The 23,412-nt window shown below is 39.7% G+C and overlaps 3 protein-coding genes and 1 long non-coding RNA gene across 8 annotated transcripts in view; 1 reads left to right on the top strand and 3 right to left on the bottom strand.

The window, feature by feature from the left end:
* Positions 1 to 2,499: 2,499 nt before the first annotated feature.
* LOC131335555 (uncharacterized) lies at positions 2,500 to 11,740 on the bottom strand. 3 transcript variants are annotated; one of them, XM_058370969.1, is made up of 9 exons: positions 11,417 to 11,740; positions 11,054 to 11,311; positions 10,389 to 10,453; positions 10,182 to 10,280; positions 9,220 to 9,267; positions 8,723 to 8,792; positions 8,488 to 8,559; positions 7,448 to 7,564; positions 2,500 to 2,926 (listed from the first exon to the last, which is right to left on the bottom strand). In XM_058370969.1, the coding sequence occupies exons 2-9, from the start codon at positions 11,252 to 11,254 to the stop codon at positions 2,783 to 2,785; spliced, it is 816 nt and encodes a 271-aa protein (XP_058226952.1). In that variant the 5' UTR covers positions 11,255 to 11,311; positions 11,417 to 11,740; the 3' UTR covers positions 2,500 to 2,782. The 3 variants fall into 3 exon arrangements, with proteins under 3 accessions (XP_058226952.1, XP_058226953.1, XP_058226951.1); XM_058370970.1 differs by having other exon boundaries at positions 11,054 to 11,222; positions 11,417 to 11,738; XM_058370968.1 differs by having other exon boundaries at positions 11,054 to 11,740.
* On the top strand, positions 4,189 to 5,622 carry LOC131335556 (uncharacterized). The gene is made up of 2 exons (XR_009202547.1): positions 4,189 to 4,325; positions 4,615 to 5,622. It is a non-coding gene; the product is annotated as an uncharacterized LOC131335556 (long non-coding RNA).
* A 936-nt stretch (positions 11,741 to 12,676) lies between the features above and the next one.
* LOC131335554 (O-fucosyltransferase 36-like) lies at positions 12,677 to 17,265 on the bottom strand. The gene is made up of 3 exons (XM_058370967.1): positions 15,696 to 17,265; positions 14,730 to 14,979; positions 12,677 to 13,211 (listed from the first exon to the last, which is right to left on the bottom strand). Exons 1-3 carry the CDS (start codon positions 16,985 to 16,987, stop codon positions 13,035 to 13,037), a joined length of 1,719 nt encoding a protein of 572 aa, XP_058226950.1. The 5' UTR covers positions 16,988 to 17,265; the 3' UTR covers positions 12,677 to 13,034.
* Positions 17,266 to 19,131: 1,866 nt separating this feature from the next.
* LOC131335546 (uncharacterized) overlaps positions 19,132 to 23,412 on the bottom strand; it is a 36,574-nt gene continuing 32,293 nt past the window's right edge. For all 3 annotated transcript variants that reach the window (XM_058370957.1, XM_058370955.1, XM_058370956.1), the window contains 2 exons: positions 20,380 to 20,699; positions 19,132 to 20,073 (listed from right to left, as the gene is read on the bottom strand). In XM_058370957.1, coding sequence (XP_058226940.1) covers positions 19,452 to 20,073; positions 20,380 to 20,699 — 942 coding nt within the window. In that variant the 3' untranslated portion in view covers positions 19,132 to 19,451. The remainder of the gene's footprint in view (positions 20,074 to 20,379; positions 20,700 to 23,412) is intronic.

Below are 23,412 nucleotides of genomic sequence, written 5' to 3'. Positions count from 1 at the left end.
TAAAAATATATGTATTTCCCTAAATTAATCCTAAATATATTAGAAATATAACAACTTCTTAACAACAAACAATTAAAAAGAGTGTTTGAAAATCTTATTTTCATATATATTGTTATTAATTTTTCCTTAAATTTTACTAGATAGAAATATATTGAACTTGTATAAAATACTAATCCAAAAACGTACCAAGATATAAACCGGTACTGGTACGTACCATTCCAGTAGTGAAAAACGGTACGCTGGCTGGTATGGACTAACAACTTTGCCTCCAACCCACTACAACTACCGAATCTTTATCATACCACCACAATCACGAACGATGGTGATAGTGTGTGAAATGATAGTGATGGTGCGATAGTTAAGGGACAATGTTGGAGGTGGTGAGCTGGTTGCGACGGTGGTGAAGTGACGAATGTGAAGTGATGGTTGTGGTGATAGTGCAAATAAGATTGGAAGTGATGGTAATTTGCAGTCAAATAATGGTTGCGCTGAAGGTGTAGTAATCGTGGTGTTCAAGTGATGGTGATGACGGTAGTGATTGTGAAATGATGACAGCGGAAGGTCATGGTATTTTGGTGAAGATGTAAGTCGTGGTTGTGAGGTGGTGATCGTAAATTAAAAAATATAGAGTTTTTTTAATTTCTTACGGTGTTGAGGTGATAATGGTGGTGGTGGCAGTAGTAGTATGTAAAATGATAGGGGTGGAGAGCGAGGTGTTGTGGTGGTAATGATGGTGGCGGTGGCGGCGGTGGCAGTAGTAGTGTGTAAAATGATAGGGGTGGAGAGCGAGGTGGTGACCAACGATGGAGACGTGACGGTAATGGAGTGGTGGTGGAGGTGTAGTGACGTGACAAGAATTGTTTAGGTGGTAGTTTTGGGATGATGGTTGTGAGGTCAAGACGATGGTGGTGGGGTGGAAAAGTAGTGGTTGTGGGGGTTAAAATGATGAGTAGTGGTGATGGTGTGGTATTAGTGGTGGTGAAGTGATGGTGGTGGTTAAATGATGACAATGGAGGTGGTAGTGGACAAAGTGTGGTGGTAGTGTGTTGTGAAATAATGGTGGTGTAGGTGGTGAAGTGATTGCAACATTGGTGGTGGTGGTGAATGATGGCTATGCACGAGGTAAAAAAGGGTTATGGTAGTGGTGAAATAATGGCGGTTATGGTGGGCGGTGGTGGTGAATGATGGTGGTAAGATGTTGGTGGAAGATGGGTGAAAATGGTGGTGATAGGGTGGAAGTGGTGGTGATGGATGGCCGTGGATGTTGGGAAAGTAATTTGTTGAGTGATGGTGTTTGAGGAGGGATGTTTTTTACAAAAATGTTGAGTTAAATGCACCTTTAGGCGCAATAAGAGTGCTCCCCGGGGGCATCATATGCGACCTCCCCGGGCACATCAATGCATTCTTTAATAATGTGCCTCAGGCGCAATTCGAGTGCGCCCCGGGTGCAAAATATGCGACTCAGGCGCAATCCTATTGCTCCCCGGACATATCAATACATTATTCACTAACACAATGCGCCTCAGGCGCTTCGAGTGCGCCCCGGGCGAAACATATGCGACTCAGGCGCAATTTTATTGCTCTCCGGGCGCATCAATGCATTCTTCACTAACGCAATGCGCCTCAGGCGCAATTCGAGTGCGCTCTGGGCACAACATATGCGACTCAGGTGCAATCCTATTACTCCTCGGGCGCATCAATGTATTCTTCACTAATGCAATGCACCTTAGGCACAAGTAGAGTGTGCCGTGGTGTATCCACCTACATGCCTACCAAGTATTCGAAAAATATCCAAATTTGCGTCACATCTGAAGCTTATTCCTGGGATTCAAAAACCGGGGATTTCCCCTGGTATCATAGCCAACTCATTCTTACTGAATTTCTCCTCCTCGCAGAAAGTAGCATTGATCACTCTATCTCAACGAAGCGGCCTTCAAGATCACTGCCGGCCTCATCGGATGGAAAATTTGGCTCGGCATTCTCAAATATGAGGACCCGAGTCACAGTCCCATACTTGGCACATTCGGAACCAACTTCTTCTTCTAGCTCATCATCTACCTCGCCACAGCCCACCTTCAACAACACAGTGGTCTCTTTTATCAATTAATCACTGAAGGAGGCTCAACAAGGTGGATCCACAACACTCCAGCATTAAAATATACCAGCATTGCTGGCAGCGTGTTCATCTTTTTCCAGAAAGTTCTCAGAAAGCAGAAGGACAAAAAGGAAGACAAAGAACAAATTAAAATTGCAATCATGGAAATTGTGGAGCCATCCCCTCTGTTCGGTTTGATTTTCTTGTTCTTGCTTGGCTTTGTTGATTGGAAATTGGAAAGGACTTCGAATATCTAGAACTCTTCAAATCAAGGGATTGTGCTCTCAAAATATTTCGCTCACTACTCTCTAAATTTATCTCTCACAACCCACGAGTGTGATAGAGCGTTTGTGAATCTCTCTGAGTACAATGACATCCCGAAACCACACACATTACACGGCATATTACACAAATAGCCACCACAAGCAACGGCGAGTGTATTATTTTTACCAAAATGGAGTTCTTGTTGAAACTGCTTCTGCTAGAAACTAGCCAGAGGTATATAAACCCAAAAATGACATCAAAATTGTCATCATGTACATCCTCATAATCTCAATCCTAAATTTAACAAGAACGCGCTCAATATTACGACAAAAGGAGAAAGGAAAAGAAGCGGGAAATGACATTTCTTTTTTCATTGAAAAAACCTTTTATGCTGCACTTGCCGAAGACAAATACACACATTGACTAAATGGAATCTTGGTACTTCAGAACATCTATCTTGTTCAGGTCGTAAGTCTTGCAGATGGTGGATATCAGACACTTGCTGAGTCCACCGTGAATATCTCCACGTTGAATGAGTTCTTCAAGTTCCTTTGATGGCTGCAACAGCTACTCAACCAAAAAATAAGACTGACCTTAGCAAGTAAACAAGATGTGCTCACGAAGCCAAAACCAAAAACCCCACAGGTGGTCAGCTTTTCCTTATTTGGCGTGCACGTACGGGTGGGAATTACTAGAGCAGCTAGTGATGTGCTATTCCCTAAATACAGACCGTAGCCTTAGAACGGTTTCTTCCGGAGTTTCCACATTCGATTAGTAACAAATTGTTCCCGAGTTTCCACATTCTATTAGTAACAAATTGTTCCCGAGTTTCCACATTCGATTAGTAACAAATTGGAGGCCCTTTTAAGCCCTGGCACTATCAGAACTATCTACGACCGCACTTGTGGGGTGAAGCACTAGGTTTCTCAGACAGTAGAAGGCTTTGCTCCTTGAGTTCCAGGAGTATATTTCCCACAAAAAGAAATACTCCCTCCGTCCCAAAATGTTTGTCCGGTCCGCAAAATGGAGTGTTAAAAATAATACAATTTTTGCAAGAAAAAATCAAAAAAATTTCAACAACTTACTAGATATCAATGAGTGTTTTTAATTTGTGAAAAAAGTTAGAATTTTTTCTTGAAAAAATTGCATTTTTAAGTTATCGTTTTACAAACCAGACAAACAATTTGGGACGGAGGGAGTACTAATTGCTAACAGTGATGCTGCATATGTTAACAGAAAAGTACAACTAAAAAACCCACACACTAAGAATAAGACAGTTCAATATCTCCCAAGTAAAAGAAACGCACAGGGAGGTGCCCGCAAACACACACACACAGAGTCAAGCCCACCAAAAAAGTCACTAGCGTGTCACTTCTTCCTCTTAACAGTTCAATGAGCAGCCCATGTGGACCACAACGGACCAATGGGACCCACACTACAAGAAACTAGGCTATACGCCACCAGAATATTTGCTACGGTGGTTTTGCAGTTGCAAAAAGCTCAATTTTATTGACCGGATACTAACCTTGCTACGGCTTAAATCCCTGTTGCAATTGGCAATGGAAAAACTTCCATCTGCCATGGTAAAAAGTAGCGGTGGCAAAATAAAGAAGTAATAGCCACGGGTTGGGCCTTGTGGCAAATATAGAGAGTTATTTTCGCAGGGTTTTCCCCTTCCACACTTTTTCCCCTCCAGCACTTAGCGAATAAAAAAAAAACCCTATACCACGATCGACGCCTCTCCTCTCCTCTCTCTCTCTCTCTCTCTCTCTCTCTCTCTCTCAGTGGCCATAGACAATCATCCCCAGACGAGCTCTTGTTGCCTCTGTACGCAATTCCTCAATAGCTGTCACCGATTGTGTTTGATTTTCGCTCTTCCTCTACGATTGAAGTTAGCCTACAATCTAGTCGAAGTTAGTGCTGCAATCATCTTCAATTTCTAACCCACGACTGGAGAAGTTTCTGGGTAGGAGCAATTTAAAGTTTTCCATCATTCTCATTCATAGTCGTACAACTCAGAGGGAAATAAATTATTTCCCCAATATCATGGCCAAGCTAATTGGGATTGAAAGTTTATCACCTTTTTTCCCCCCTGATGTCCTTAAAGGTATACTTCCTAGTTGTATTCTTTGTATATTTGAGTTAGGGTTTCAATTGTTCATTTACATTTTTGTATTTTGCCCCTTATGAAGCTTGCTCGTTAATATCCCACGGAATGCCGCATCTAACAACTAACTTAAACCATTGATTTGAAGGCATGATCAAATTCATCCAAATTAGTGAAATCGCCTAGCATTACCAATTGGTATGCATATAGAAACTTCCTGATTTTAAAAGGGGAAAAAAAAAAAAAGCTACGCATGTTGGAGTCTAGCTGGGCTCGTTTCGGAATTAAAGAGGTAATTTGCCCCTCCATTTTGTTGACTATAGAGTAAAAGTAGGATTCATGTCTTTTATATTGTCTTACTTTTAGTGGAAGTAGAACTTACTGAAAACGCCAGAAATTGAAGTTGTGGTATAATTTGCATGTTTACTTAGTTTAACTTAACATAGTTTTTGTTTTTCCTAAATGAGAGTTGGTGCTATTAGAGGATTATTTGATGCACAGTTTGCATGCTTGAAAAACTAGGACTATACCAATCTTTACTTTTAATAGATTGTGGGCTGGTCTTTCTAACGTTTATGGATTTGTTAAGTTAAACTTGCAGTCTAGTTTCATGTTCTTTTTCTTATAGTTCTTTGGTAGTACTTCAGGGAATCCCTAAAAACATTAATCGATTGAGATATCTTGTAGTCAGTTAAATTTCATTAATGTTGTTGGGGCTTCTCTTCACTCATTGGGTTTCATCATGATCCACCAACAATTAGCTGTGAATTATTTTTGAACTTTGTGATGTTTAATAAATCATGTGAATATGTACAGAAACACCTGAAGGAAGAGTATATAGAGATAGACAGGACTTGGATAGACTTACTAAATCGAATGTCCGCAGAATATATAGCTGGGATTGATCAATTCCTTACGTTTGCAGACAGTAAAAGATATGAAAGTTTGGTATCTGTGTAGGAATTGTGGGAATCGTTATAATCTGGCAAGAGTGGTGGTGCGAGAGCATCTAATATCCAATGGTTTCTTAAGGAATTACAAGAATTGGGTTTATCACAGTGAGTCCTACGTTCCTTTGCATTGCATCTAAAGTTTTGGCTTTGTTTTCTTGATTCAGCCGAAGCTTACCTGTGCGAGTGCCTAAGGTCATAAGAATTACATATGGCGATTATGTACCAAGGTTTAATCTATTTACCCTGTTACTTTGTTAACTTAAGTATTAAGTTATTTACCCTCTCATAGTCTCATTTTTTCAAGTACTTGCAACTTTAGTTATTATTTGTTTACAGTGAGATGAAGTAACACTTGTTACTTTCTGCAAAGGGACCGCCACCTACTCACAGATCTCCCTCTTAACCGAGGGACCACCTCCAGCTTTCTTCTTAATTTGTTTCCTTTTATGTTTTCGTGTTCCCCTGCTGATGCTTGTGTTTAATTATGTGACCCATTTGAAAATTTGTAGTGATTCACAAACTTCATATCAAACAAGGTAGTTCAAAGAAAAAAGTATTTCCTGGCATGACACGTCCAGTTATGATCTCGTCATAGGAAGGTAAAACCTTTGATGGTAACACAAGGAAATGCATTCTTTGCTTTGCTTTGCTTATTACTTCAGTAGGCATAGGAAATTTATTAATCATGTTTGTTTGTCCATTGCACTGCACATGAGTTAAAGTTTCCATGTTTGTTTGGGGAGTTTAACTTTTTGTTAGGAGTATATTATGTAACATTTATTTGTTTATTTTCTTGTTTCCAGAGAAGGCTACATGGAACTCTTATACAATGCTAGGTGAAGAACTGCTTTAGTGGTTGGAGGGGTGAGTACCTATTGTAATACCCTGTTTCATAGTTTCGTTCTTTGTTGCCTTCATATTATTCTGTAGGTTTCAACTAATATTGCTTCTTTATTTGGCAGATGTTGAGAAAAAGATGGTCGGAAGAATATGTTTGATTAAGGCGCGCGTGCAAAGATTATTTTGGGGACTCACTTGTGTTTATTTTCTTTGACTTGTTCATCCTTTTTTTTGCCCTTGACTCTATTTTATTTTGAGTATGGTTATCTATGAACATGAATTTGGATTGCAAAAGTATGAATTATTATTTCCATTCTTGTAAGGACAATTTTGCTAGTTTATGAATTCAAAAGTTCTGTTTTGTCTGGATATTAAGGTTCAAAAGGTTTTCGAGGCAGGAATATTTTTTTTTTGAAAAAAATACTATTATTTGCGACGGGGTTATACCGTGGCTAATAAAATCTATTGTTTTTTTAATTTTTTTTGCGACGGTATACACCTGTCGCGAATACTACCTTTTCCCGTTGCAAATACTTTGCCACAGGAAAAACCCGTTGCAAAAAGTATTTGCCACCCCACCATCTGCCACCGGTCATTCCCGTCGCAAAAGGGCTTTAGCAACGGGAATCCACTATTCGCAACAGTATTTTCCCGTCGCGAAGAGTATTATTTCTTGTAGTGCCAGCATGGTCCTAGCCTCCTAGGGTTCAAGGAAGAATGGAATTTTACAAGATTCTGGCAATTTTATAAGATTCTATATAATCCTTAGTTGCAGGGAGCTCCTAAAGTGATGCCGCTCCCACCTTGGGAGCCCGCTTTTGCGCTCCCAACTAAGGAGCTCCATTGAGATGGGAGCTCGCTCCTTATTAAGATGGGAGCTTTTGTATGATCTTTGCATAGAAAACAGGGATTTATCACTTGGTTTTATTTATTGGTATTTGATGAACTCATGTATTGTAACACTAGCCCATTTGTTACACTTATTGAGGACTTGACCCATATTTTTACTTCCTAAAATGATTGTACTTTTAAAGTGAATACTCTATGCTACATTATTTTCATAATATATATACACGCTCCTCTCATGCTCCCAACCTTGGGAGCTTTTGTATTCCCTCGCTCCCGCCCCCGCTTCCGCTCCCGCTTCGTGCAACTAAGATATAATCCATGAAAGTATAGAATTCCTACCCATGAAGGATCTACTGAATGTTGGATTGTATTTTGTGTGTCATCGGCTGCATTTTCGCTCTTGTTTGTTGTTGTGACAGAAGAGTCCGAGACTAGTTGAAGAAGTCTCTCGCTTCCCTGAAAAAGCAAACATGACGGATATATGCAATTAGTAAATCAGGCAACCGAAGTTTGGCAGGCGGGTGGTGGGTGGGCGGGTTTTAATATCAAATGAAAGCTGTAGGAGGCACAAGGCTAAAATATGGCTACATCAGACATACAATAGAGGCAAGCCACCATGAATAGTAACGCCCATCATATAAAAGGGAGTTCTGAGTATAATGGGAGCAAAGAACTTTATACCATAACCAGAATAGCGATACGGCATAGGAGAAAACAGCGGCTACCCCAATCATCCACGTGATACAATCACCCACAAAGAGATGTGTGATGCATGCCACAAATAGTACAGGATAAAAACAGTGGAGCGCTCACTAAGTTTGCTATAACACCACTCAAGGCTCATGGGAATTCGTGACAGCCACGTAACACGGACAATGGACATAAGACGACGAGCTAATGAAATAAGGAAACTTGGGATAAGATGAATGGCAAAAGCAATGCAATGAGAAATGGAAGACAACTTGAGATAAGTTGTACTAAAGTGGTTTGCTCCCGGCAATGAAAGAACAATGAGTCTATAATTCAATGACGGTTGAAAGGGCATGTGAAGGAGAAAAATATCATGGAGACTGAGGTGCAACTAAGAAACTAATTCTTTTGATGAAAAAGCTTCAGACCAAATTGAAGCAGAGCATCAAAGAGGCAATATGTAGCAGGATCTGACAAGTTGGCATACATGATTACCACGGGACTTTTACCAGGACTAACTATGTTTCTCATTTTGTTTGAGTGGAATTGTTCATTTGGCGGGAAATCATCAAAAAACCGTTTAGCTACTCAAGGTTACCCACTCTAGGAATGCAACTTACATTACGGTTTTTGACAATAGCACAAAAGCATAATGAAGGATGGAGCTTTGTTTGGAAGACTTAACACACCTTGAGAGCTCTCCAATGAGAGTAACTGCGGAACAGGACCCAAAAGAATGGGATATTAGGCAAAGGTAAAACCTGAAGAAACAAAAAATAAGAGCAAACAATGACATTAATAACAAGCAATGAGCACAAAAGGAAAAAAGGAAAAAAGTATATCTAAAGAGAGTGAAATCAACTTTGAAAATTGTCACAAAATGAGATTGAAGTTGATCTTTTGATAAGAAAGCCATATACATACGGTGAAGGCAGTTGTTAGTGGAAGCAATGAAACTGATCCGTAGAAGTATCTCTTGTGAATAATAGTTCCCCTGATAATAGATGCAATGCTTTCATTAATTAGCATATAAGGATGAAATGACAATAAAGAAACGCATTCAAAACTCTAATGAAAGTGCACAGTGCATTTAGTTATATACGTTGGTGAAAGTGCAGATCAATGAAACAGATTGTTAAACATATTGGAAAGAGTAATTATTCCATGCCCCTAGGGCACCACTTGGCGGTGCCCCAAACACCACACTCTTTGTGGTGGGGACCAAACAAAAATGTGGTGGAGAAAGAGTTTGGGGCACAGGGGGCCTAGGGGCATTGAATAATTTTTCATATCAGGAAACCCCAAACTCAAATTCCAACAAAAGCCAATACACATTGGCTGACTGATGCAGCTGAGCTCTTGACAAAAAACAATTATCAGTTCCATTGAAGGTTTTTAGGTTCATGAAATGGGAAAGTTACCTTTGGGCAATATGCCTTAACCTTCTGCGTACAAGTCGTGGACTTAAACTGCAACATGGCAAAACATTAAAATAGTTACCCATATATTAACAAACCAAGATAAATATCTCTATATATGACCAAAGCATGTCCTCTAGCTTCCATATCAGTTTTCAGTTCCGCAGTTTGTGTTATTTTTGGATGCATCAAGTGTGAACCATAGCTTCCTTTTATAGAATCCCTGTTGCTGCAACTTTACCATCTTCGAGACTGAAATCATTTATGATTCAGTTTCTTATTCATTCATTTACTTTAGGGGGCTGGGGGGAAAGTAAATTACTTTTAGAAGGGGGTTCCTGGCCATCTACCTTCTATAACTCTCCCATGGTTTCCGATACTGGGATTGGGATTGGGATTGGGACTGGGTGTGCCAAAGATACATCCTTGATTTTGACAAGTAACAACCAACTAATTCAAAATCACCTTCGCTATCTCTACACTTTGCACCAACCATATCAGGTCCCAAGTTTCTAACTCCTAGTACATACCAAAACCAACAAATGCTTTGAAATCTACTGACTAAAGGGTGTATCTCCACAACCAATTTTGATACTCTTTGTTTCTCGACATGAAGGGGTGAAGTTAAATCAATCTACAAATGCTCTTATTTCATGGTACATACTCTCTGAACCACGTTCCAGAGCATAAATGGGAAGATCAACACAATCTTTCACTGTTGATGCTTTAAATGTCACACTATTTCTCTCACATAGGCAATAACATGCTTCTCCAGCACTTTTAGTAGTATTAGTATCATATTCTTAAAGGTCTAACCAAACAAATTTGCCACCCGAGATACACCACAAACCTCAAATGGGACATGACGAATACTGTTTAGAAATGGGCTGCGGAGGGCATATATTGAAATGGGAATGAATCAAACATCAAAAAGGTTGACAAGAAGCAAGTACAAGGAAACAAACCTTGACGGGAATGTAACTTCAACTTTTGTAACCTCCTTAGAAATAGATTTGAGGAAAATCTCAGAAGGCTTAACACGAGCCAAAAGGCGCAATCCCAAACTGACATCAGAAATCAAATTTAGGAAAGTAACAAGTCATTGTAGAAATGAAAGACCCACTTCCGATTCCAACATTTTCACAGACAAAAGATATCCAGTAAAAGATTACCCATAAAGCTTGTTTTTGAAGCTTCCAGGAGGCGCCTTTTCAAGACCTGTCCAAGCTCGATTCATCTATAAACGTTCAAATAAATCACCACATCACCATTTCCATCTTTCACACAAAAACACCAACAGAGCTAACGTGTGTATAACCTACTGTATACCTATTAAAAGCAACACCCTTTTTGATGTGAACAGTTTTGAGGCTGGCTCCCATTTTAGTTTTCCTAATTGCTCCTTTTAACTATTGTATACCTATTTTTTTCTCCCCTCTTTTCTACTTTCACATCTCAGATTTCATTACCAATTAGTCTCAACTGAAGATTTTTCATTTTTTCTCTTTTGCATAATATAATTTGCCCGGGCGGCAGGCATGTACTTACTATTCTGAAGGAACACCTTTCTGATTTAAAGGTCAGTTTTGAGGCTGGCACACATTTTAGATTTCCAAATTGCCCCTCTTAACTACCTAAAGGAACTGCCAAAAAGAGAACAAAAACTGCCACACCAATTCTTTCCTCCCATGTTTTCTACTTTCACAATCTACATTTCACGACAGATTAACCTCGATTCAAGATTTTCCTCTTCCCATCTGTTGTGTAACAGGATTTCCACACGAATCGTGTGTGCTCCGGCATCTAGTATTTACATATATATGGAAAGGAAACAGACCTTATTAGAAGCAAAATCAATGAGGAGCTCTGCGTTGGAGTTGAAGGACTTGTCATTGGAAGAGGAGGAGATGTTCTTCCAGAGTTCCTTGAACGTGGAAGGAGTATAAGCAGACTGCGAGTCCAAAGTTGCCTGGTCAATCGGCCTGCTAAAGCACCAGTTCCTTCCTCTGATCGGAAAAACAATCAATCTGGCTCTCATGATTGGTTTTAACAAACTCGGCTATTCCTGTGTGTGTGTATATATGTATGTATGTTTCTGTGCGAAGAATGAGATCAAGAGGTGTTTTTAGACAGGGAAATCAATCCGACGGTGGTAGTTGTAAAACCCTACGAAGTATGAATATTTGTCAATGTACGATACCAGTTTAATTTCCATCAGTGGAATAAAGTCAAAAGCGAATGAGGAGAAGGATCTGTATATTCGAAGCCATTGGAGGATATCCAGAAGGCAACAGCTTTTTGCATCTGTGAAGTCAGTAGTCGAAGAATTGGGAATTGAATTGAGCAACGCTAGCACTCTCTCTCTCTCTCTCAGGGTGGAAACTGCTGAAGAATGGAGCGACGGGGCGAAGCGGCGGCTGGAGAGGGAGTGAGAGAGAGGAGACCGGTGAAGCCCCCCAAGCGTTAGTGCATGTTGGGGTGGTGGGTGTTGTGCACGTGTCATATAGTGGACAGTTGGAATAAGTCACCTCAGCCCTAAATAAGGATAATTTTGCGTTTGCAAAAGCTTTTTATTTTGATGATGATGATGATGATGATGATGAGATGAGAGAAAGCAGGATTTGTGACAAATGGATTAACCCAGTTTTTATATCAAAATGTTAAATTCTGAATTTGCTAACTGAAAATATTACATGTACACTACGAGCAAAATACTATAAATATAATTTCTTTTGTCGTGATCCATACGATTTTTTTTAATTAGGAAAAGTGGCATATAACATGAAAAGAAGAAGAAGAAGAAGAGAGGAATTATATATATCATCATGATTGGGGTTCATGAATTCGTTCGACTCCGTAAAGAGATATCAAATCATAATCAATAAAATATGACAATCAATGCTTCAAAATTAGGGCACAATTGAAATTCTTTCTTTGAAAATAAAAGTGATTAAGAGATATAATCAAGCGCTAAGAGAAAGTCAGCAATATATTATAGCCATTATGTAGTAATTGCTTTGTGACCTGGAAGGTTTCAGAATTTCTTCCAAAACCACCTCTGCTTACGGAGATAATGCCCTATCTCCATCTTCGTGCACTGGAAATACCCAATCACGTGATGGAGTATTACATATTTGGTGCCATGTAAATTTAAAGATCACCATACGTTCATCCCAGGCGATTGTCCACTACTCCAATGAATCAAGACCAATACTGATACCAGCTCACTCGCTCGTTGTGATCCTACCATGAGCTGCGCATATGTTCCGAATGCAATTTGTAGATTCCCAACAGGTTCCATGGCTTACTAATGCAAATGAGAACACATTACACCACTTTCTGGCCCACATTAGCTGCCGTATGGCCCGTATCTGTTGATACGAATAACATATGTACCATTGATTTACTCCTATTTCTGTAGTAGAATGTTTCCATCAACACAAGTATCCAATAACAACTGTTAAAAGTATCTACCACTTGTAAGATGCAGTGATATTTTATTGGTGAGGCTAAAATCTGAATTCACAAAAAACCAGGTGAATCAACAAATAACACTCGACCATGGCATAAAAAGGGAGTATAAAAAAAAAAACATATTTCAAAACGCTGCTATCATACACTAGAATACACACAGACAGAGATCAGGCCGAGCAACAACCATCGGCAGCAGCAGTGGAACGAACATCCATGGGTTGAGGGTGACGGAACGTAAGTCAGGCCAAAGGACCCTACTATGATAATCAGGTGGCCATTGTATCTCCACAAAGTCAGGCAAAAGGACCCTAATATGATCATGAGGTGGCCATTGTATCTCCACTTCATTCGTCCTCGGCAATAAAATTGGGCAGTTCACCTTGGCAGAGGTATTCATCACAAAGTGATGCCGATCCCCAATCCTTCCGGAGCCGAAGAATGTCCTCCGTGAAAGTGGATCCAGAAGCTCCAATAAACACCGTAGACATGGCGCAAATTGTTTTATCCAGCATAGCTTCCACCTTCAGGATGAGAATTCAAATTTTGGTTACAAAATGTGATCGTATTAGTAGGTAACTAAAATGTCGGTGAAAATATGTTAATACAAGGTAGATGTCGTAAAAACATGGAGCCTTATTTTATTTTTCTTGTGGAAAAAAAGGCTCTATGTAACCAAAATAGAAAGCGGCAAAGGACCAGATGCAGCCTTTCAACACTACACTGTGACCTTCTGCGACTGCTCCAGGCCACCAATAATAGCATATCTGTTTGTTAAGATGGTGGCATGGAGAAGCACCTCCATCCTTCCTACACTCCCTCTCTCGCAAATGCAAACATAAGAGGAAGTACACTTCGATGAGACAGCGAGTTTTTTCAAGGAATCATTTAGCATAAGGTCGTTATTGATTGTATCAAATCCCTTTGTTCGTAACTCGATCTCTCCTCTTTTCAGGTCAGAACCTCAATTTCTGCAGCTTCCCCTATGAAATGACTATGATGTCGGATCAGATATTCCATCCGTCTCTTAGGCCTTAGCATCGTTAGAACGGTTGTACCATTCAGAAGTTCTATTTTCAACAACACGAGATCCACAGGAAGCTCTACTAGCTTACCAACCCAAAAAAGGACAAATTGATGTTAAACTCTGCACAAGCATCAGCTCTCAAGTCATTTTGTAGAAACACAATTATGCAGACATAAAAATAACTACCAGAAATCTCCACGGCTACACTAACCAACACTCCCCTCCACGAACAAAAAAAAAAAAAGTATTTGTACAGCATATAGTGGTTTCAATTAACATGAGATATTCAAAATGACTTGAGAACTGATAACTGCGTATGAAACATACAATAAAGGCATAGTCTAGTAAATACTACACAATAAGCAGCCAACAGAATATGTGTTCTTAAAGTGTGTAACGAGTAACCACAAGGACAAATATAGTCAACTACTATTACGGATATATCATACCAGAACTAGGGATGAAACAGTATATTTGATACTCATAAATAGTTGAATTGTGTTGCCTCATGGCTAAACCAACCATTACCAATGGATATGGAAGAATAGAATACCAAGCTTCTATGACTTAGCACCCAGACGTCATTAATTACCTTGTGTGACTGAAAACAAAAGGCACCAGTATACAGAATGACAAAACCCCATTGATCCTTGAAGGTTCTGCATAGAATAGTACAATGGCAAACCTGCAACATACTAGAGGCTACCAGACCTCCAACCACCAACAGATTGCTTTTCTCAACTGTCTCAAGGATCTTCACCTCTGAGCTTAACATCAAACTGCCACCAATAGTGCAGTCCAATAGTACCTCCAAATTATTTTGTCAAAATATTTTGCAATAATCAGGGGAACAGCTCTCTACTTCACATTTTATTTCTTCCCCTCTTTCCAAAGAAGATAGTAAAATTTTACGGCTCTATAAATTTACTAAACTAGATCTAAAAGTATCAAGATGAACCAAAACTGAACTTGACAACAATCACCATTCCTAGAGGTTACAGAAACTATAACTGACCTGTGGATCTGCCTCAAGGCCATGCCTGTACAACAAAGCATCCCATTTTTCAGCAGAATTACGAGCTGGCCGCTTAACAAGTGGTACAGCTTTTCCGTTTGATATGACTAGTGATTGCAATAACCTGGTTTCGCTTTCTGCAGCATCTGTGGATAAATATATAACAGGTGTATTGGCCCTCTCAGCCACCCGGCCAATGCAGTCTGCAGCTTGAGGAATTGGGAAAAAGCAACTTGGTTGTTTAGCATTGCTGACAAAACAAGAAAGACTTGTTAGACTGGCACTTTATTAAAGCTTTATCTGCATGAAGACTCGAAAAATTCTATCTGTGAGGTCAAATACACAATACTCATGGCAGTGAAAGTTATGTCCACTGAACCGTTAAAAGAACAAAATTCTTGCCCGAGATGTACCTTGTAAAAAGGTAGGGAAAGAAGGGCGTGATGCCCAATTCTCTCCCCACGAGTAACTGTCTCAAAGTTTTCAAGTTGGGGTAACACAAATCATGCTACATGAGAATTTTTCGAACTACAATCAGCTCAAATTTAACCTCATGTTAAAGCATCCAACTCAAAAGCAATTGGCAACGAGTGAAGAGGTTGCCCAGGCTCATAAACTAGTTTTGGAGGAAATAATTAACCGATGTGGGAAAAACTCCAACACACCCCGCATGTGCAACCCCCGACTCAGACGTGAAGAGGTAAACAAACGATCCATAACACATGGATCACAACAAACAACAGTGCACTTATGGCACAAACAAGGGAGAACAAATTCTCCGAAACCCTAGCTCTCATACAATGCTAACACATACAACTCAAAACTAATTGGCAATGAGTGGAGAGGCCACCCAGGCTCATAGTTTTAGAGGAAATAAATAACCAATGTGGGACAAACTCCAACACCTCACATGCTACAGAATGGTACTCCAAAATATATCAAAGTTAGAGATCAGGGAAAGCATACCAGAACTTCAAAAATCCATGACGCCGGAAATGGAGAGCAATAAATCTCTCCCCCAAGAAGGTTTGTATAAACCTCTGTGCCGTAAGCATGATAAGACGACTTGGCTCAATCAGAGTCGTGCATTGGTGAGCAATAGGACCACCCGGCTGCATCACCAAATCTTGCTCCATATCAGCAAAGAAAACGTCTCCAATCGCGATAACATTGTCATTAGACGAAAACTTTGCCACTACATCTTGCATTGTCCTCTTTGTCGGCTTCTTGACATCCTCAACCCAAGCAGGCTCAAGCTTGTTCATCGAAACTCCCAACGACTTCAACTTCTTAACGTGTTCATCATCCATAAAACACAGCTGTGGCAAAGAGAAGTAACAAACAAACTTGTCTATGTGCAAGTGTTTCTTTTTGGCTTCTGAAAACTCCTCGAAAGTCACAACAGCTTTTCTCCCTAAGCATTTATTTATATGATCGATATCCAACACACGATTAAACTCGTAATCTACTTTAGAGCTGGGAATAACCAAAACGCGGTTGAGTAGGGCTGCAAAGAACATGTGCTTCTCTAAGCAAATCAAATGATTGGACATTTGCCCCGATACACATATGGCAAACAAGTACTTATCCGACCTTGGTTTCCACTCAATCGTTTTCCTCTCAGACAACTTCTGATCAACCTTCCTACACCTATCCAGACTCGCATACACGCCAAGACCCGTGACATTTTCCTCCAAATCCCAATAACTACTTCCAAATTCATGACTTGACAAAAGTACTTGCTGAATCTGTTTGTTTAACGAAATCTGCTTAACCATAGCAGATTTGAAATCCTCGAACAACGCGGGTGAGTCCGAGGAATTCGTCGTGGAATTCACAGGAGTGGCAAACGAGTTATTCCATAATCTTAAAAGCCCTAATTGCTGCTGTCTAAGCAAGTACAAAGCGTGCAATTCGGACTCGCGCATACGGTCGATGGAAGAGTCGAGCTTGATGCCGGAAACGCTGGTTTGGAACATGGTTGTGATGTCGGCAGTGAAGTAAACGACGACGATGAAGAGTGGGAGGAAAATGGCGAGGAGGTACCTCTTGTTGAAGCTGAATTTGGGGAGGGAGAGATGGCGAGTGGCATTATCAGTGGTACCGTTTCTGAGTTTGAATTCGTTATCATCATCGTCGTCGCCGTCGTCGATTTGGAAGGTGGAGCGTTTGGTGGGGGACTTGTTTGGTGGCCTTTCGTTCTGATTGATTAGGTTTCGTCGATCTTCCTCTTCGTCTGAAGACGATTCTCTGTCCATTGAATACTGGTTGCAGTGTAACAAAGGGTAAAGTTGCTACTCAATGCACAATGTTAGTTGGCCTTTCTCTCTCTTCTCTCTCTCTCTCTCTCTGTGTGATGCGTAGTTGTATGAGTAAGATGGGAGAGAGAGATCAGTGGGGAGTGGTAGTAATAATCTGGAAGAGGTGGTAGAGGAGAGGAATTATTATTTAGAAACCACGTCGGTGGCACATACCAGAAAACGACTCCCCACGGTCAGACTATAACTTCCCGGGTACTCATCAGACAACCACCAAATGGTTGTTCCATCTTTGGGTTTTCACCCGGGAGCGGATCCTTTTCGGTCCAAGTTTTAAACTAGAAGAGATAGTCAAAATCTAAATCGTCCGGTACTGTAATCAATAGTTCTTCTCCGCTTTTCGGTCCAAGTTTTAAACCAGAAAAGATAGTCAAAATCTAAATCGTCCGGTACTGTAATCAATAGTTCGGATCTGCTTAAAGACTCTTCACTTGGAAGAATAGAATTATTCGCGTGAGGAGTTTTTAATAGATCCGAACTATTGATTTTCTCGATGTATGGCACAAATTTGGACTGTTTTTTTCCGGTCCAAAACTTGGACCAAAAGGATCTGATCCCTTTCCCCCTCCATTAAGCTTCTAGTTCTAGTTAAAAAAGTGTAGGCAGATTTTCAAAATATCACTTATATTCACTAAAAAAAATATTTGGACATCGAAATTAAGGCCCCGTTTCGCAACGCTAAATAATGACTTATTTTTTAAGAAGGTAATTTCAAGCTAAAAAATGATGGGTTTATTGAAATCTAAAAATATGTAATATGGATCTTGTTTGAAAGATCTCATTGAGATCTTTAATACGGTGAAAAAAAATTAAAAAATTATTTTTCATTTGCATTATTTTTGAGTTTGAAAATGTGAAATAAGTACTTATTTTTTAAGAAGGTATTCTGGAACGAGCTCTAAGGGAAATGAGTTGTTTTGAATAATGTATATTTTTGGACCGAAAATACTGTTTAGACAATAACGTGAAAATTACTTGTAGTCACTTGTGAGGACTAGTTTGGGGAAGTACACACCTTTTTTTGTTGACTTTTCAAAGAGAGTAAGGCCCCGTTCCAGAACACCTTCTTAAAAAATAAGTACTTATTTCATATTTTCAAACTAAAATATAATGTAAATAAAAAATAAATTTTTTATTTTTTTTGCACCGTATAAAAGATCTCGATAAGATCTATCAAACAAGATTCATATTGCTCGAAAAATTATTTGCCTAAACACATTATTTTTGAACTTGAAATTGCATTCTTAAAAAATAAATACTTATTTTTAGTTCCGGAACGGCGCCTAAATAATTTGAAAAGTCTCAAAATAGCATACCAAGCAAACAAAATGAGATGGGAGAGAGAGAAGATCCAATTAACAAATCTAAGATCCGAACATATAATTAAAAGTCAATGAGCAGCAAGTCAATCAAGTTAACTTCAATAATTTACTGGTTAAATTAGTCACGGGAACCACAAATCTTGTTCCTCGGTACCTTTTTTTTCTTCTTCTCTCTTTTGGTAACCAAATTTTGTTGGTTGAAAGAACAAAATAAAGTCAATGAGCAGCAAGTCAATTCTGTTAACTTCAATAATTTACTGGTTAAATTAGTCACGGGAACCACTAATCTTGTTCCTCGGTACCTTTTTTTTCTTCTTCTCTCTTTTGGTAACCAAATTTTGTTGTTTGAAAGAACAAAATCAAAACTTCTTTTTCTTTTGATTCTCTTTCCTCACCCCACCACTCCCTCTTACATGTTTTTCATTTTTGTCACATGTTTACCCAACCAACCCAATGCTCTACCGCTACTGAACCCACAACCTCACTGCAACTTAATATAACCACACAACCGCTAGGCCAATTGCGCCCGTTCTTCCTCTTGCTGGTGAGCTGGTCACTGATGTAGAAACTTGTCCCCCAATTCCGACACGTAAACGCTGGGCAATGGGTGGTGTATTTGCCATCAAAAAAGGTCACGCAGAAATTCGGTTTCGTGATCTTGGCTGTGTGCAATTAAAATATTGGCCAGAAAATGGAACTCTGACTGTCAATAATTCACGTTAATCTCACAATAATAACCGATCCCAGCTAAAGCAAAACAGATTTTAACACGAAAAGGGACATAATTTATATATCCTGATGGAACATGAGTCAAATACAACTGTACCTGCCTATGCCAAATCCATTGTAAGTTGGACAATGCCACTGTACTAAACTACACTAATAGTGCTTAATTACCGTGCTTCCAAGCTGGATTTGCGTAATTGTTGGCCTTGAAAACGATTAAACTCACATGATAACTGCAATAGGATGTGTTACACTGCATCACTCTTGTACCCAATTTAGCGAAGTGCAGACACCAAGTTGACTACCTTCTAAAAGATGAAAACTTCGCCAACTTCAAAATATACTTGTACACTAAACTAATCTACTTCCTCTACTTCAACCAGCTTCCCACGGACCCATTTCTTAGCGACGTTAATTGAACTTGGTGGTTTTACCTCCTTCTCAGGCTTAAGTTCGGCTCCACCCGATGGCACTTCTTTTTGAAGACTGTTCTTTCCATTTGGTTCAAGCTGACTCAGTTGCTCTGTGATGCCAGATTGCTTTAGTACACTGTTCAGTTCCGATGGAGACCAACCAGAATCACTGGAGCCTGTTCGATACAGTTCCTCCTTACCATTCAGTAAATCACAACCTGTTGTAGGAAGGACCTCATCATCGCCATTAAGTAGATACTGGAAATTAAATTTACCGAAACCAAAGTCCTTGATATCACTCTCCCTTGACTCCAAAGCTTGGGTACCATTAATTTTCCCAATACTTTCCTTCTCCATATGGTTCACCAGTTCTGCTGAGGCAACTGAAGGGTTTTGTACATCAGTTTCATTCGAATGAATCTGACCTTTCTCTATGGACTGAAGAGATTGAATTGCCTCAGCTATAAGCTTCCTAGTTTCAATAAGGGAAGCTTGAGCAACAGGGCTTGTCATTGCAGCTGCCTCTAGGGCCTTTGCAGCCATTTCAGCTTCTGCGATTAATAGCCTGCAGCAAAGAGAGAGAGAGAGAGAGAGAGAGGGTAATTCATTTCTAATTTCCACTGTGCAACTATAGCCATCATGTTTTGATAGGGTAAGAAGAGCCTAACAAGAAGTCAATGCCATGTGTCCTTGCCAACAAAATAGATCTAAGTGTGACCTTGAATCTTCTTTAGCATAGACTTGATTGTCTACTTGAACCAATTACTCAGCCAGCCACAGATTGTCTTATTTCCAGTTTATTATATAGACTTGTTCAATAACATTAAAGATATTTACCCAAAAAAAAAACATTAAAGATGAAAGCACTTACTTTGCTTGTACGATGGCTTCAGTCTTTTTGGTTTCCACAGCTGCTCTCTGTGCTCTAATATTCTTTATCATCTCTAGTTTGGAGCTTGCCAGAGGATCCTTATACTGGGGCTTATTTCTCCTCACTGGCTTCGTAGAGCTGTTTTTGGGGCTTTTTGTTACTTTCACTATGGGAATAGCTGTCTCCTTAGCTTTCTTCTTTGGGGGACCCGGTGGTCTGGCTTGTCTATCAACACTTGGCTGTTTCTTGGGCTTCCTTTCAACTCCAACTCTTGAGCCATGATATTTCACTAGGGCACCATGAACTCTCTGACGATATTCCTGGTGGAAAGATAAAATTCTTCAAATAATATAGTGACGTGTAAAGAACTAAGAAATAGTTAATTCCCAACAACCCTAGCAAGAAAAGATTATCCTCTCTTTCTTCTAATGTTCTAAAAATCTCTTGGCACTAGTCGGGCAGAAGAGGAGTGCCTAGCCCGACTAGTCAGCACCTAGAGATTATTTAGCTTTCCCAATTTCTAAAAAAAAATCCCCCTCTCCTCCAAAGTAAAACGAGAAAGTAACACTTAATCTATACTTCACTATGATTATGTATATATTTTGTTTGCAGATTTAGGGGTTTGATACATATGATATGTTTATCATCATACATATAACAGGGCGGTTCCGGGGACACCCAAAAAAACACCTCATAGTTCCTGATCAAATTTTGATGATCTGAGCCGCTCAATATGATCAGAACGTGATTCTAAGGGTACCCGTGAGAAATCAGCAAAAAAAATGACCGGGAAGGACTTGATCCAAACAGTTTCGAACAGTTTTTTATTGAACGGTTCAAATAAAAACTGCTCAAATCAAACCTTTCCCGGTCATTTTTTTTGCTAATTTCTCGTGTGCACCCTTAAAATCACATTCTGCACACATTGAACGGTTCGGATCATAAAAATTTGATCGGAAACTATGAGATTGAGATTATGAGTGTTTTTTTGGGTGTTTTTTTAGGGTGTCCCTTGAACCGTTCCGTATATATAATATCAAAATAACAGTTAACATTTACTATTTCACCTTTAACCCTAAGAAACTTTTAAAAATTACGAAACATACACCGCTGAATGCTGATTAATTGCCACAAAACCAAACCAAACCAAATCGAGCCTTATGTCCCAATCACTTGGGGTCGGCTACATAAATTATTTTTCTCCATTGAGCTCTATCAAGAACCACTTGTTCACACAAACCCATTATACTTGTTAGGATCGACACACACGCACACGCACGATTTACGAGTATATGACAGTAAAGAAATCAACACACAAATATACATGGTTTCCCAATACCGGGTACGTCCACGGGAGCGAGAGCGGCTATTGTTCTTATTATCACAGTACGAAATAGGGTTTACAACATAGAGTATTTATACCAACCATATTCTAATCCTAACCCTGGTATTTGGCTTGTATCCCAAAAATACTTTTGTATGATACCGTACCATACCCCACCCCAAATTACAAAACGCGGCATCTGACCTTCTTTCTAGAACTCCTTGGTATCTCTTCATACTTAACATACGAGCCACAAATTCGAACAATCTCCACATTGGCAAATATACTCTTGCCCCTTCAAAAGTAATCATCACCATCCAGTAGGTTGGGGGGATGTTGCCTTTTTTCTATCACTGGAGACATTAACCAAGTCCAAGCAATGCTCGAACTTGTCTGCAGTAACCATAACATATCAGCTACATTCTCAGAAGTATGCACCTTTTCCAGTATCAAATCACCTGCATCAATCAACTCTTTCACCTTGTAAAACCTCACGTCGATATGCTTGGTTCGAGCATGACACACCTGATGCTTTGCCAAATAAATGGCACTCTGACTGTCACAATGCAACTGAACTCCACTTTGATCTATGCCAAGCTCCTTAACAAACCCTTTCAACCATAATGCTTCCTTTGCAGCCTCAGTCACCGCCATATACTCAGACTCAGTAGTAGATAGAGCCACCAGAGATTGTACCATGGATCTCCAACAAATAGGCCCACCCATAAGTGTAAACACATAACCAGTTGTAGACCTTCTGTCATCCAAACCCCCAGCATAATCCGCATCCACATACCCCACAACTGAAATCTGATCCTGTTGCCTACCAAACATAATCCCGCGATCCAAAGTACCTCTCAAGTATCTAAACATCCACTTGACTGCCTTCCAATGCTCTCTACCTAGATTGGTCATGTACTTGTTGACTGTGCTAACTGCATGTGCCAAATCGGGTCTCGTATAAACCATTGCATACATTAAGCAACTCACTGCACTTGCATAAGGTATCATTGACATATCCTCAATTTCTTCATCTGACACTGGACACTGAGCTAAAGATAATTTGAAATGACTTGCCAATGGAATGCTCACCGGTTTGGCATTATCCATACTAAATTTCTCCAGCACTTTCACCACATAATTCTTTTGAGATAACCACAACTTACCAGCTGACCTATCTCTGCGAATCTCCATCCTAAGTATCTTCCTAGCCGTTCCCAAATCCTTCAAGTCAAACTCTTTACCCATCAAAGACTTCAACCTGTTTACCTTAACCATACTCCTTGCAGCAATCAACATATCATCCACATAAAGAAGCAAGAAAATATAGGAACCATCATCAAGACTCTTAACATAAACGCAACAATCATACTCAGCGTGCGTACCCAATCTGTATTATGAAAGAGTCAAACCACTTGTACCATTGTCTTGGAGACTGCTTCAGCCCATAAAGTGACTTCTTTAACTTACAAACAAGATACTCAGTCTCTGGTTGCTTGAACCCCTCAGACTGCTCTAAGTATATGACTTCCTCCAAATCACCATGGAGGAATGCGGTTTTCACATCCATCTGCTCTAACTCCAGATCATAACTAGCCACCAATGCCAAAATAATCCTGATTGATGTATGCCTCACCACTGGAGAAAAGAACTCATCAAAATCAATCCCCTTCCTTTGTGAATACCCCTTTTGCCACTAACCAAGCCTT

This window comes from Rhododendron vialii, chromosome 8a, assembly GCF_030253575.1.
Source record: "Rhododendron vialii isolate Sample 1 chromosome 8a, ASM3025357v1".
Taxonomy (NCBI): Eukaryota; Viridiplantae; Streptophyta; class Magnoliopsida; order Ericales; family Ericaceae; genus Rhododendron; species Rhododendron vialii.
The sequence above is the reverse complement of the archived record's forward strand: the minus strand, read 5'-3'. Positions and strand labels throughout refer to the sequence as shown.